General features: G+C 39.9%; 1 protein-coding gene across 1 annotated transcript in view; it reads left to right on the top strand.

Annotated features, from left to right (window-relative positions):
• The first annotated feature begins 1,501 nt into the window (after positions 1-1,501).
• The window catches only part of CDKL2 (cyclin-dependent kinase-like 2 (CDC2-related kinase)), a 50,772-nt gene continuing 37,977 nt past the window's right edge, over positions 1,502-14,296 (top strand). The window contains exons 1-2 of the mRNA XM_011927195.1: positions 1,502-2,167; positions 6,246-6,442. Coding sequence (XP_011782585.1) covers positions 6,275-6,442 — 168 coding nt within the window. The 5' untranslated portion in view covers positions 1,502-2,167; positions 6,246-6,274. The remainder of the gene's footprint in view (positions 2,168-6,245; positions 6,443-14,296) is intronic.

Raw genomic sequence — 14,296 nt, 5'->3', positions numbered from 1 at the left:
TGGGATTACAGGTGCCCACAAACATGCCCAGCTAATTTTTGTATTTTTAGTAGAGACAGGGTTTCACCATGTTGGCCTGGCTGGTCTCGAACTCCTGACCTCAGGTGATCTGCCCACCTTGGCCTCCCAAAGTGCTGGGATTACAGGCATGAGCCACCGCGTCTGGCTGAAATTGTTTTCTAAAGCATCACTTGTTCGCCAAATCCAGTATTTTCAGTCTTTATCCTTTGGTTCCCTGTGAGGTATGAATGGATCATTTAAGCTTCTAGGCCTCTTGCATGAAGGGGCCTTAAAATGTTATATGGTTGCATATGATTATAAAATTGCAAAAGTAAAATAGTTTTGCGCTCTTGTTTTTGAGCCTCAGGCCCAACAAAATTGGATCTACCCCCATAGAAAAGAAGTTCATCAGAGTCTCTTATAGCCTATAGAGGTACCAAAATGGGACTAGGTTTCTCACAACTTGGTCACAGCTAAGAATAGAGCTAATTGCTACATTAAGACTCACATCTTGAATTGACCAAATAATTCTATTCAAAGACATAACTAGACCTCAGGTCCAGTTCTCAATATTACAGGTTCAGGAACTGGATTTGAAGCAGTTTGGCCAAGGTAATTAACCACTGGGAGATTAATGCAAACTAACCAAACTCACAAAAGACTATAAAAAGAATGTCTATTTCTTAATGTACAAGAAGGAATCAATACCTTAACATTAATTATTAATGCCTTAATATTGACTAGGGTATATGGTAGACATTTGTCTGCTATCCAGAAACACTCTATTCCCTAAATCAAAGTAGTTTAGAGACCAAAATGATCACGAAATGTTTAGTTATCATGATTGAAAGTGTTATTTTACTGGCCTTATGGCCTCCTCGCTGCCTCAGATCCCCTGAAAATGGGGAAAGCTCTGTTCTGTGTGATTTAAGCCTGTGCATGATTCTGACCTACCAGTCTTGCTCAGTCATGGATTGAGCTGCATTTTGCATTTAAGGCAAGTTTTATCGCAAGCCCTAACTCCACCCCATTTGGCTGCCATACGCGGGTGTTGTGCGTGTCCTCCAGATCCCCAGCCATCCCAGCGCTTTCCCATTCCACTCATTCCCTCTCTTCCCCTTCCTCCATCTCAAAGTGTTTTCCCTCACTTTCAGTAGCCAGACTGGCCTCCCCAAGGTCCCTCCTAACATCAGGTCTGTCATCACCTACCTTCTTCCACTTGCCTCGCCTACTAATCATCACCTCCTAGACTGTCACCGTCATCTACCTGGCTCACACTGGCCCCACCGCCCAGAACGGAAAGGAAGCTTGGAATCGCGGTCAGGCCGCGCCTTCGCGACTCAGGGGACCCGGGCCCTCCCCTGCCCAGCAGCGTGGCTGTGAGGGAAATCGTATCGCATTTTGCATAGTTTTCTCAGTCCTACATAACCGCCACCTTTACCCTTCGCGTGGGCATCACAATCGCCTCCTCCCCCTGGCGAAGGCAGAAAGGCGTCTCGTGACGAGAACCAAGGCGTGTGGGGACGCAGGGCCTCTGCGTGTCAGGGAGCAGAACCTGGGCCGAGCCCTAGGTGAAGGGGCGGGGTGGTTGGCCCTGAGCCAATCATGGTTCGTGACGACACGGCTCGGCCAATCAGAACAAGGGAGGCCTGGGGCACTCGGGGCGGGTGAGGAACCGCCCCCTTCCAGCTCCGCGACCAACACCTTGGCCCCGGGGTAGTTGGAGCGGTGCAGGTTTCCAGACTCCAGGTACTGGGCGCCTTACAAGCTGGGAGGTGCTGCCTCTCACCCAGCTAATTGCTTTCTAGCCCTTGGCCTTCACAGGCGTTGGTGCCTACCGTGAACGCATTCTGACCTGTGCTGTATCTCTCTCCCAAGACTTTGTGCCTGTGGTTGGGGACAGAGTGAGGTCGTTGCCTTGACGACGAAAGCATGCGGCCCGTGGTCCTCCTAAGTGTGAGCTTGCGGCGGACGGAGGCCCACCTGCCTCCCTGCCTGCTTCGCCCTGGACTCGTGACTGCGTCCGCAGAAGAAATCACAACAGCACTGGAATTGCTAGTTTGCTAGGCAGCATCTTTTGGACCTGCGAGCGATATGCATTTCACCTCAAATTTGTTTACAAGTTGAAAACCTTTGGGTCTTTCTATGCGAACGGATTGAAGAAACGGTAAGTATAAGTACTTTTTAAAGCTTCTATTATCTCGTTCTTTGATCTATAAAAGATTTCAATCTGTCTTTTCTTTTTCTTTCTTTCTTTTTTTTTTTTTTTGAGACGGAGTTTCGCTCTTGCTGCCCAGGCTGGAGTGCAATGGCGTGGTCGCGGCTCACCGCAACCTCTGCCTTCCGGATTCAAGCGATTCTCCTGCCTCAGCCTCCCAAGTAGCTGGGATTACAGGCATCACCACCACGCCTGGCTAATTTTGTATTTTTAGTAGAGACAGGGTTTCTCCATGTTGGTTAGGCTGGTGTCGAACTCCCGACCTCAGGTGATCCGCTCACCTCGGCCTCCCAGAGTGCTGGGATTACAGGCATAAGACTTCGCTCCCGCCCTTCAATCTGTCTTAAACAAAATACAAAATTAGCATTCTCCAAATATTTTATCTAAATTGTTGGTATTAGAACCATCCAGGTTTCTTTGCCCATTGGCCAGGTTTCTTTTTCCTTTGTATTACCTTTCCATTCAAGAGTAGAAGGCATGAGAAGTTATAGTTTACGAGTAACCGTTTCAGAAAACAAGAGGCTTTGTAGGCTGTGATACTTTTAAAGTATTTATGGACAGTGCCACTTGAAAAAGTAGGTGTGTTCAATGTGGTGTGTCCAGATGTGCAATTGGTTGGCAGAATAAACTTGAAGAAGTCAACTTGCATTAATGTTAGCTTGTGATATGCTTCAGAACACCTCAGGCATGCTTAAAGTCGTTTTTTTGTTCACTTTGTGCTTCAAATATTTAGGACACCGTTTACAAAATGTTTTAAAGTGATCCAGGTTATAGATTCAAGCTATTTTTGTCATTGATATGATAAACCTAAAGCCTAGTCCTTAATAAAACATACTCTCTTAATGGAAGAGAACAAAAATTAAGAAGGGATAGAATTATATGGAGAATTTTTTTCAAATACAAATATTTTATTAAAAAATAGTTGATGGAAGGCCGGGCGCGGTGGCTCAAGCCTGTAATCCCAGCACTTTGGGAGGCCGAGGCGGGTAGATCACGAGGTCAGGAGTTCAAGACCAGCCTGGCCAAGATGGTGAAACCCCGTCTCTACTAAAAATACAAAAAAAATTAGCCGGGCATGGTGGCACGCGCCTGTAATCCCAGCTACTCCGGAGGCTGAGACAGAGAAATGCTTAAACCTGGAGGGGCAGAGGTTGCAGTGAGCCAAGACTGTGCCACTGCAGTCCAGAAAAAAAAAAAAAAAAAAGTTAATGGAAGTGAGATGGAAGGTAAATTGTCAAATGCCTGGAAAGTTCGTGTCTGGGACACTGCTCTGTAAAAAGTTTGTAGTAGAATCTACTCTGAAAACCGGTATTAAAATAATTTAAGTTGATGTTCTTTGGTATTGTTTTCATTTCCTACCCCTCAAGATCAATCTTCTGGTTCTCCACTTATATCTACATTAAAAATATGTATATTATAAAATCTCAAACTATTATATGTCAAGTGTGGAAAATGTATTGTATACATCGGATTAGCATAGTTTGCTAGAACAAAGAGAATATTTGTTTTGTCTTTACATCCCTCTTCCAACAGAGAAACAGGAAAAACAGTTCACAATCTGAGTAAATTAATTTTAGATTGCCGTAAGTATACAACTAATACATTAGGCACGAATTTTTTCTCTTTCCAAAGTTTAATAAATGAACATTTTTATATTGTCAGGTGAAAAAAAATAAACTGTGAATGTCATTCGATATATAATTATTAAAAGACTGTTTTTTTCTCCTGAAACTTTTGGAACTACATTGGGATTCAGAGCAGCATTTTTTATTCTTATTGGAGTTATAGTTTAATAGATTATATATACCATGGCAATGAAACCTTATAAGTTAAAATCTATCTGTATTTGGATTGAAATAATTTTTTTCTGTACCAACATTTTGTCTAATGATAGCTGGACCTTCATCAATCATTAGTAAAACAAGAAAGATTCTCTTAGAATTGCCTTTATTCAGAAAATGTCATATAATATGAGTAAAACATTTCAAGGCCAGGCGCGGTGGCTCACACCTGTAATCCCAGCACTTTGGGAAGCCAAGGTGGGCGGATCACGAGGTCAGGAGATCGAGACCATCCTGGCTAACACGGTGAAACTCCGTCTCTACTAAAAAAATACAAAAAATTAGCCAGGCGTGGTGGCGGGTGCTACTCGGGAGGCTGAGGCAGGAGAATGACGTGAACCCGGGGGGCAGAGGTTGCAGTGAGCGGAGATCGCGAGAGCAAGACTACGTCTAAAAAAAAAAAAAATTTCGAACACAAATTCAAATTATGAAGTAATTGATTATTCAATTATCAAATTATGAAGTTAATGATTAGTGAGTAATCATTAACAGGATTTTTGAAATACTTTCACGGTATTTGATACTACTAATATTTAATTTAATTTAATTTAATTTTAAAAATCTGCTTATATACCGATGTCATTACTCTTATTTTCTAAGTTCAATGTAGTAACAGCAACATGGCGAAATCCCGTCTGTACTAAAAGTACAAAAAATTAGCTGAGTGTGGTAGCGGGCGCCTGTAATCCCAGCTACTGGGGAGGCAGAAGCAGGGAATCGCTTGAACCTGGGAGGCAGAGGTTGCAGTAAACCGAGATCACGCCAGTGCACGAGACTCTGTTTCAAAAAAAAAAAAAAAAAAAGAAAAGAAAAGAAAAATATTTTATGAAAGATACTCTGCGTTAATTTGTTATGTGATCAAGTATTTTTTTCCAATTAAGTGTAAGGTGCGTAAGTATTTCCAACATGGATCTAAATCCAGTGTAACAAAAAAGCTGATCTTCATTAAAACCAAATTCAGGCTGGGCTCTGTGGCTCACGCCTGTAACCCCAGCACTTTGGGAGGCCAAGGTGGGTGGATCGCTTGAGGTCAGGAGTTCGAGACCAGTCTGGGCAACATGGCAAAACCCGGTCTCTCTGAAAATACAAAACTTAACTGGGTGTAGTGGCTCACGCCTGTAATCCCAGCTACTCAGAGGCTGAGGCAGGAGAATTACTTGAACCCAGGAGGTGGAGGTTGCAGTGAGCCTAAATTGCACCACTGCACTCCAGCCTGGGCAACAGAGCAGGACTCCATCTCAAAAACAAACAAACAAACAAACAAAACCCCCACTAAATTCAGTTATGCATCTTTGAGTGAAAAGGAATTGTGCTGTTTCTTTTTTGAGACAGAGTCTCACTCTGTCTCCCAGGCTGGAGTGCAGTAGTGTGATATTGCCTCACTGCAACCTCTGCCTCCTGGGTTCAAGGGATTCTCCTACCTCAGCCTCCCAAGTAGCTGGGATTATAGGCGTGCAGTACCATGCCTGGCTAATTTTTGTATTTTAGTAGAGACAGGGTTTCGCCATGTTGGCCAGGCTGGTCTCGAACTCCTGACCTCAGATGGTCTGCCCGCCTCGGCTTTCTAAAGTGCTGGGATTACAGGCATTAGCCACCGCACCTGGCCTGTGCATTTTGTTTATTTGTTTTCTTTTTGGGACAGATTCTCGCTCCATTGCTCAGGCTGGTGTGCAGTGCCATCACAGCTCGCTGCAGCCTCAACCTCCTGGGCTCAAGCAATTCTCCTGCCTCAGCCTCCCAAGTAGCTGGGACCACAGGCGTATACCACCACACCCAGCTAATTTAAAAATGTTTTTTGTAGAGATGGAATCTTGCTATGTTGCCCCGGCTGGAATTGTGCTTTTTAAAGTGAGTTGTAATTGTTATGTATGATAGCTCAAGTATTGCTTTATTATAATTAAAAATGTATGGAATTTCATTAACATGACATTTAGTAATTTGAAGTTAATGGCTTCAATTCCATTTGCCTTGTCTATTATGAAATGTGTGTGACCATTTTGAAAACATAGATTACTGTGTGTGACCATTTTGAAAACATAGCTTACATATAGAAACACTAGGAAATTGTGAATTAATACAGGACAGCCATGTAATATGGAAGACAAGCAGGGAAGAATTAATTTGCTGGGAAGGTGGAGGAAATTAACATACTCAATGTTGTTAATTCTATGTTTTGGTTTTCACAGCAAAAAGTGTCTACTGACTTTAAATTAAAATGGAAAAATATGAAAACCTGGGATTGGTTGGAGAAGGGAGTTATGGAATGGTGATGAAGTGTAGGAATAAAGATACTGGAAGAATTGTGGCCATAAAGAAGTTCTTAGAAAGTGACGATGACCAAATGGTTAAAAAGATTGCAATGCGAGAAATCAAGTTACTAAAGGTGAGTAAATGCATATATTGAATTGAAAAAATATGAGTATAAGTTCCTTTTTTGGCAATAAGAAGAAATACAATGATTAGATATGCAAATTCATTTATCTGGTGAATGTAAACCTGATTTTAAAAGTGCTTATTCCTTCTGTCTGTATCTTTCTGTGTATTTATCAATCATCTGTCTATGGTCTGTGTTAGCAGTCCCAAAGACCACCCCCAGATTTGATGACTTGTTAGTAGGAATATCATTAATTTTTGTTCTTTATTATTTCATTTCTTCTACTTATTTGTATGGGTTTATTTTGCAGCTCCTTTTCCTAATTTGTTGAGATAGATGCTTCTCTAATTTCCAGCCTTTTTTCCCCTCAAATATGCATTTAAGGATATACATTTTCCTGTAGGAACAGCTTGGTACGTATCCTGGAAATTTTGATTGTTAACAATAGTTTCTCATTTCCGTTATATTTTTCTTAATCCCTGAGTTATTTAAAAGTATATTTCTGAATTTCCAAACATGGACATTTTCTAGGTTATTTCCTGGTTATTTATTTGTGACACAACTGCCCTATGATCTGAGTATACACCATATAAGAATTTATTTCTTTGAAATTTCTTGATATTTGCTTTTTGGTTCAGAATATAGTCAACTAAAAAAACCTCTTGTTCTTGAAAAGTATTTCATATATGTTCATTAGTTCATTTTAAATTGTGTTGTTCAAATCTTCCGAATTCTTATTTATATGCTTGTTTTATTCAACACCAAGAATATGTTAAAATCTTCCTTTGTGATTATCGATTTTTCTACTTTTCATTGTAGTTCAGTTAATGTTTATTTTTATAAACAGAAACAGTATTATTAGTGTATTATATTTAGAATTATTTTATCTTGCTGTTGAGTTAAATCTTTTGTCATTATGCAATAACTCTTTTTATTATAGTAATATTTTGTTTCGATGTTTTTATTTTTTTTGAGACGGAGTCTCACTCTGTTACCAGGCTGGAGTGCAATGGCGCTATCTCAGTTCATTACAACCTCCGCCTCCCAGGTTCAAGTGATTCCCCTGCCTCAGCCTCCCGAGTAGCTGGGACTACAGGTGTGCATCACCATGCCTAGCTGCTGCTTCTTTTTTTTTTGTATTTTAGTAGAGACAGGGTTTCACCATGTTGACTGGGATGGTCTTGAACTCCTGACCTCATGATCCACCCGCCTCAGCCTCCCAAAGTACTGGGATTACAGGCATGAGCCACCATACCTGGCTGTTTCGTTTTGTTTTTTTGAGACAGGGTCTTACTCTGTCCTCCAGGCTGGAGTGCAGTAGCATCATCATGGCTCACTGTAGCCTTGAACTCCTGCGCTCAAGCAATCCTACACCTGTCTCCCAAGTAGCTGGGATTGCAGGTGTGTGCTGCTATGCCTGGCTAATTTTTTTATTTTTAGTAGAGATAAGGTCTCACTATGTTGCTCAGGCTGGTCTCAAACTCCTGAGCTAAAGTAATCCTCCTACCTCAGCCTTTCAATGTTGGGATTATAGGTATGAGCCACCACACCTGGCCAGTATTTTGTTTTAAGATCTAATTTATTTGAAATTAACGAGTACATACATTAGTTTAATTTTTGTTAGTGTTTCCATAGTAAATCTTTTCCATATTTTTACTTCTAATTTTTCTGAATGCTTTTTTTTGTTTGTTTCTTTTGAGATGGAGTTTCACACTTGTTGCCTAGGCTGGAGTGTAGTGGCGCGATCTTGGCTCACTGCAACCTCTGCCTCCTGGGTTCACGCGATTCTCCTGCCTCAACCTCCTAAGTAGCTGGTATTATAGGCACCCGCCACCATGCCTGGCTAATTTTTGTATTTTTAGTTGAGACAGGGTTTCACCATGTTGGCCAGGCTGGTCTCAAACTCCTGACCTCAGGTGATCCGCCTACCTCAGTCTTCCAAAGTGCTGAGATTACAGGTGTGAGTCACCATGCTTGGTCCCCTAATTTTTCTGACTTTTTGTTTAGATGTATCTCTTGTGAAAACTGTATAGTTATATTTCGCTTTTTTCCTGTTTGATAATATTTGCCTTTTAATTGGAGCATTTATTCCATTTACTTGTAATATAATATCTGATGTATTTTGAATATATATATCTACCACCTTAATATGTGCTATTTGTATTACCAGTTCTCTATGTCTTTTTCTTTTGTTACTTTGGATTGATTATATTTATCATTCCTTTTTTTCTAATAACTCAGAAATTATACATTGTGTTTCTGTCTTTTAGTGGTTACAGTAGGGATTTGTTAAAGTCTAATTATCTAATACTTGTTCTTGATCTTAATAATGGTGTTTGACACAGTCAAATCTTATGACTTTTCCCTTATGGCTATCCAGTTGTCCCAGAAACATTTATTGAAAATACCATCTTTTTCTCCACTGTTCTGAATATTCCTTTTGCCACATGTTCTCCTACATAGGTAAGATTTTATTCTGTCCCATTGGTCTATTTGTTTAAGCTTGCACCAGTAGCCCACAATCATGTTTATTCTAGTTAGTAGGTTTTTTTTTTTTTTTTTGAGACAGGGTCTTGCTCTATCACCCAGGCTGCAGTGCAGTGGCATGATCTTGACTCACTGCTATCTCTGCCTCACAGGCTCAAGTGATTCTCCCACTTCAGCCTTCTGAGTAACTGGGCCTACAGGCATGTGCCACCATGGTTGGCTAATTTTTGTATTTTTTGGGGGTAAAGATAGGGTTTTGCTATGTTGCCCAGGCTAGTCTTGAGCTGCTTGGCTCAAGCAATCCACCCTTCTTAGCCTTCCAAAGTGCTGGGATTACAGGTGTGAGCCACTGCACCTGGCCTAGTTTGTAAGTTTTTATATCTAGTAGAATAAATCCCTTCTGTTTTGTCCTTCTTCTATAAGACTATCTTCCCTATTTTTGTCTGTTTGCATTTCCATATAAATTTTAGAATCAATTTACCAATGTTCATAAAAACTCTAGGAGTTTAATTGAATTTATGTAGATCAATTTGTGGAGAATTGATGTGTTTACAATATTGCATCCAGTTCATGAACATTGTATAACCCTTTTGTTTCTTGGTCTTCTTGTCTTTTTTTTTTTTGAGATGGAGTCTTGCTCTGTCACCCAGGCTCAAGTGTAGTAGTATGATCTCATCTCACTGCAACCTTTACCCCCTGGGTTCAAGCAATTCTCCTGCCTCAGCCTCCCGAGTAGCTGGGATTACAGGTGCCCACTGCCACACCTGGCTAATTTTTGTATTTTAGTAGAGGCAGGGTTTCACCATGTTGGCCAGGCTGGTCTCAAACTCCTGACCTTGTGATCCACCCACTTCGGCCTCCCAAAGTGTTGTGATTACAGGCGTGAGCCACCAGGCCTGGCCAGTCTTCTTGTCTTAACATATACTTTGTCATTAGTATGTTTGCACTTTTGATCATTATTTATATGATATATACTTTTTAGTCCTTTCTCCTGTTAACCTTCTGTGTCTTTAGATGTAAAGTATATCTCTTATAAGCAGATACAGTTGTTTCTTTTGTTTTATTCAGTTTGATAGTCTTTGTAATTTACTTGGAGTGTTTAGTCTATTTGTATTTAATATAAAACTTACATATTTGGATTTATACTTATCTTCCTAGTTGCCTTCCATATTTCTAGGTTTTTTCTTTTTAAACATTATTTTATTAAACATTATTTTGCTAGTATTTTAGAAATTATTCTAGATATTGTAATATATGAACCTGACTTATTGATACTCAAACAGGTACTTTTACAGTGCAAAAATCTTAGCAATTTTAACTTCAGTTACCCCCTCCTTTCTTCCCTCCACCCATCAGATATATGTGTTATTGCTGCTATGTAATATTGTTAAATTCTATATATAGTTAAATCCCTTTTAAAATTGTTCACAGTCAGCAGTTATTAGGCTATACCTAATATTACCCTTTCTATTACTCTTTAATCTTTCCTGCATTTCTGAGTTTCCATCTGGGTTCATTTTCCTTATGCTTAAAGCACTTCCTTTATTTTCTTTAAAGCAAATCTGATGATAAGAAGTTCATTTCATTTTTGTTAGTATATATTCTACTTTGTGTTTAAAAAACTGTTTCAAGCTAGGTGTGGTAGCATGGACCTATAGTCTTTGCTATTCAGAAGACTGAGGTGGAAGGATCACTGGAGCCCAGGAGTTTGAGACTGTGGTGTGCCATGATCATGTCTGTGAATAGCCATTGCACTCCAGCCTGGGCACTGTAGTGAGATCTCATCGCTTAAAAAAAAAAAGAAAAAGAGGCTATTTTCTCAGGATATAGCATTCAGGGTTCTCAGTTAATTACATTCAGTATGTTCAAGATAGAATTCTACTGTTCTGCTGGCTCCCATTGCTTGTATTGAAAAATCAGACATCAGTCTTACTGTGTTCCTTAATAACCATTTTCTTCTAGATACTTTTAAGGTTTTGTTTTTGTTTTTCAGGAGTTTACAATAATATGCCTAGGTGTGGGTTTTTTTTTTTTTTTGTCTGTTAATTTTATGGCTCTTGCTTCTATCAAGTAATGTGTTATTTTTAAAAATGCTCAGGCTGGGCATGGTGGCTCATGCCTGTAATCTCAGCACTTTGGGAGGTCAAGGTGGGCGGATCACTTGTCAGGAGTTTGAGACCAGCCTGGCCAATGTGGTGAAACCCTTTCCCTACTAAAAATACAAAAATTAGCTGGGCATGGTGGCATGCGCCTGTAGTCCCAGCTACTCAGGAGGCTGAGGCAGGAGAATCTCTTGAACCTGGGAGGCAGAGGTTGAAGTGAACCAAGATCGTGCCACTGTACTCTGCCTGGGCAACAGAGTAAGACTCCATCTCAAATAAATAAATATATAAATGTTCGGCTATAATTGTTGCTTCACATACTGCTACTGTCCCATTCTTTCTCTCTTCTCCATTTAAGAATTCAGCTTCATCTACTAAGCTTCATATCAGCTACTACTTATAGCTTGAGGAGTTTTAGGGCTAACCCAAATGAAAGGATTTCACCAGCACTGAACTCCTTCTTTTCACCTTCATGGGCCGTGAACATCAGTCACTGCTACCTTAGGCCTGCAACATGGTGAAAAGTGCTACTGGTCCTCTTAGTCTTCCCTCTAAAGTGGCATATGTTTCTTGGGTTAAAAAAATTTGGCCTTAATTGCCTGGCTAACCTTTCTGGGTTTCTGTCTTCCTAGCCCAGGTATTTTTTACTATATGATCTTTTTCATTCCTCCAAGTAGTTGTGTTATACATTTTGTCCAGCTTTTCTACTTGTATTCAGTTGGAGAATTGTTACAAATTACCTAGTCTACTGTTACTGTGAACAAAATAATTATACTTTTCCATCCTAGAATTTTTATTTGGGTCCACATCTGTTATGTTACTTTTTATGGTTTTAAGTTCCCTCCGTTTTTTGAGGTTGGCTTTCTTTTTTAAAGAGTCCATATCTGATAACTACAATATTTGAAGTCATTCTGTATCTGTTTCAATTGCTGATATTTTCTGGTATTTCTTACTTATGGTGTCTTATTTCATTGTATGCCTGCATATCTTCAATTTTGTGCTGAATCTTATCTTTGAAATACTATTATTATCTTTGTTATTACTTTTTAGATAGGATCTTGCTCTGTCACCCAGATTAGAGTGCAGTGGTGCAATTATGGCTCACTTCAGCCTCAATCTTCCAGACTCAAGCAGTCCTCCTGCCTCGGCCTCCCAAGTAGCTTTGGAGCTTGGACTACAGGCATGTGCCACCATGCCCAGCTAATTTTTTTTATTTTTTGTGGAGACAGGGTCTCAGTATGTTACCCAGACTAGTCTCAAACTACTGAGCTCAAGCAATTTTTCCACCTCAACCTCCCCAAATGCTAGAATCAAAGGTGGGAGCCACCTGTCCTGAAATATTTTTTAAAAATAATTTGAGGCTAAGGTAAAAATATTTTTCTCCAGAGACCATTTTTATTTCATTTTTCCATGTTTGTGAGCACTGTGCCAGTAAACAATTTATTGTCTCTCAACTCCAAATCACTCCTTTTTTTACCTGATTTGTGATATTAGAGCTGGACTCTGTAAGCATTTCTTTTTTTCTTGCCAGCTGATTTGATTTTAGATTTCGTCAACAGATAGAGGCTATGGAAAGACACTGTCGGTCCTTAGCAAGAGGAAGAGGCTTTTCTTCCAGCTTCTAGTGTGCCTTTTTTTTTTTTTTTTTTTTTAAATACAGCTGTGAGCGCATTACCATGTGGGAGGTCTGTTAGCTCACTTCAGCATCTTTCAAGGACCAGTTCTGGCCTACTTGGCACATTCTGGTGAGTTACTCTACCAACTGTTGGCCACTCTACAAACCATCTCTGGCCTGTGTGCTCTGGTGAATTTTTTCACAATTGGTAATCTTTACATTTTTGTGGCTGCTGGGCCATTTCCAGTGAGGACTAAACGTCTGGTGGTTATTGGGGGCTCTTCTAGATTTTTAGTTCTTTCTTGTGCACTATGCACTTTCCTTCAGCCCTAAAAATGGGGCTTCCTGTATTTGCTACTTCAAACATATCCCTTAGAGTCTTCTTTTACCCCCTGATAATAATGAATGAACAATTATTTACATTACAATTTTCCCAGTTCTGATTTCTGTCTGATACAAGCATACTGCCAGCCCAGGACCTCCTTAGTAAGTTCAAAGTTCTTGCTTACAATCTCTTTTTATCTTGTGTTTCTCATTATCCTTTAGAATTGAATATTGTTTTTGAAATTTTATTTGTAGAAATATTTTGAGGCTAAGGTAAGGTTTTCTTTGTCCAGAGGCAATATTTATTTGCTTCTGACAGGTACATGGAGATGCTCCCAGTCCAGTATGTGAATCCAAATTCAAGGCTTTTAGTTCCTTGAATGTGATGTTAAGTCTAGTGATGCCTCGTTTATTTCTGCTCATTTTCACTCTGGAGGATGTAGTTTTTTGGGTCCTAGCTTTAATTGGAGGCGGTTTCTCAGCTATCCCACCTTTAGAAGGCTTTTGGACTTTGACTTTTCCCTTTTAGCCCTGTGGAGCCACAAAAATCAAAGCTCATTTCTACATTTGTTACTTCATGTCAAAATTAGCTTTGAGTCCTGAGGTTAACTCTCTGGATTCTCCCGTTCTCAATTTTAGCCCAGTAATCCTCACTGTCGTTTTAGCCTTTTATATGTTGAAGAAGATTTTTTGAAAATCAATCCAACTTTTAAAGAATTTTCAATGGCTGGTCGCAGTGGCTCACATCTGTAATCCCAGCACTTTGGGAAGCCAAGGCAGGCGGATCACCTAAGGTTGAAAGTTCGAGACCAGCCTGACCAACATGGAGAAACCCTGTCTCTACTGAAAATACAAAATTAGCCGGCATGGTGGCGCATGTCTGTAATCCCAGCTATTCGGGAGGCTGAGGCGGGGGAATCACTTGAACCTGGCAGGCAGAGGAGGTTGTGGTGAGCCGAGATGGCACCATTGCACTCCAGCCTGGGCAATAAGAGCAAAACTCTGTCTCAAAAAAAAAAAAAAAAATAGAATTTTCAACTGGAGGGCTGGTCTGAGTTATTCAGTCTGCCATTACGAAAGAAGGTAACCATCTGCCGTCAAAAAGATAAGCACAAAGACAGAGAACCTGTGGAGCTGATAGTCTGTGCTTTTTTTTTTTTTTTTTTTTGAGCTGTAGTTTATTTGGAGGGGGAACAAGTCTTTTATTATCCTTTAATATTACATGAAAATCTTATTCAAGACAATTACAAATTGTTTTATGTTTTTCTTTTTTTTCTGATTTGCTAATGAAATGTGTCTCTTCTTGGTGTTTTTTTTTTTTTTTTTTAAATGAGT

This window comes from Colobus angolensis, unplaced genomic scaffold, assembly GCF_000951035.1.
Source record: "Colobus angolensis palliatus isolate OR3802 unplaced genomic scaffold, Cang.pa_1.0 Scaffold70, whole genome shotgun sequence".
NCBI lineage: Eukaryota > Metazoa > Chordata > Mammalia > Primates > Cercopithecidae > Colobus > Colobus angolensis.
The sequence above is the reverse complement of the archived record's forward strand: the minus strand, read 5'-3'. Positions and strand labels throughout refer to the sequence as shown.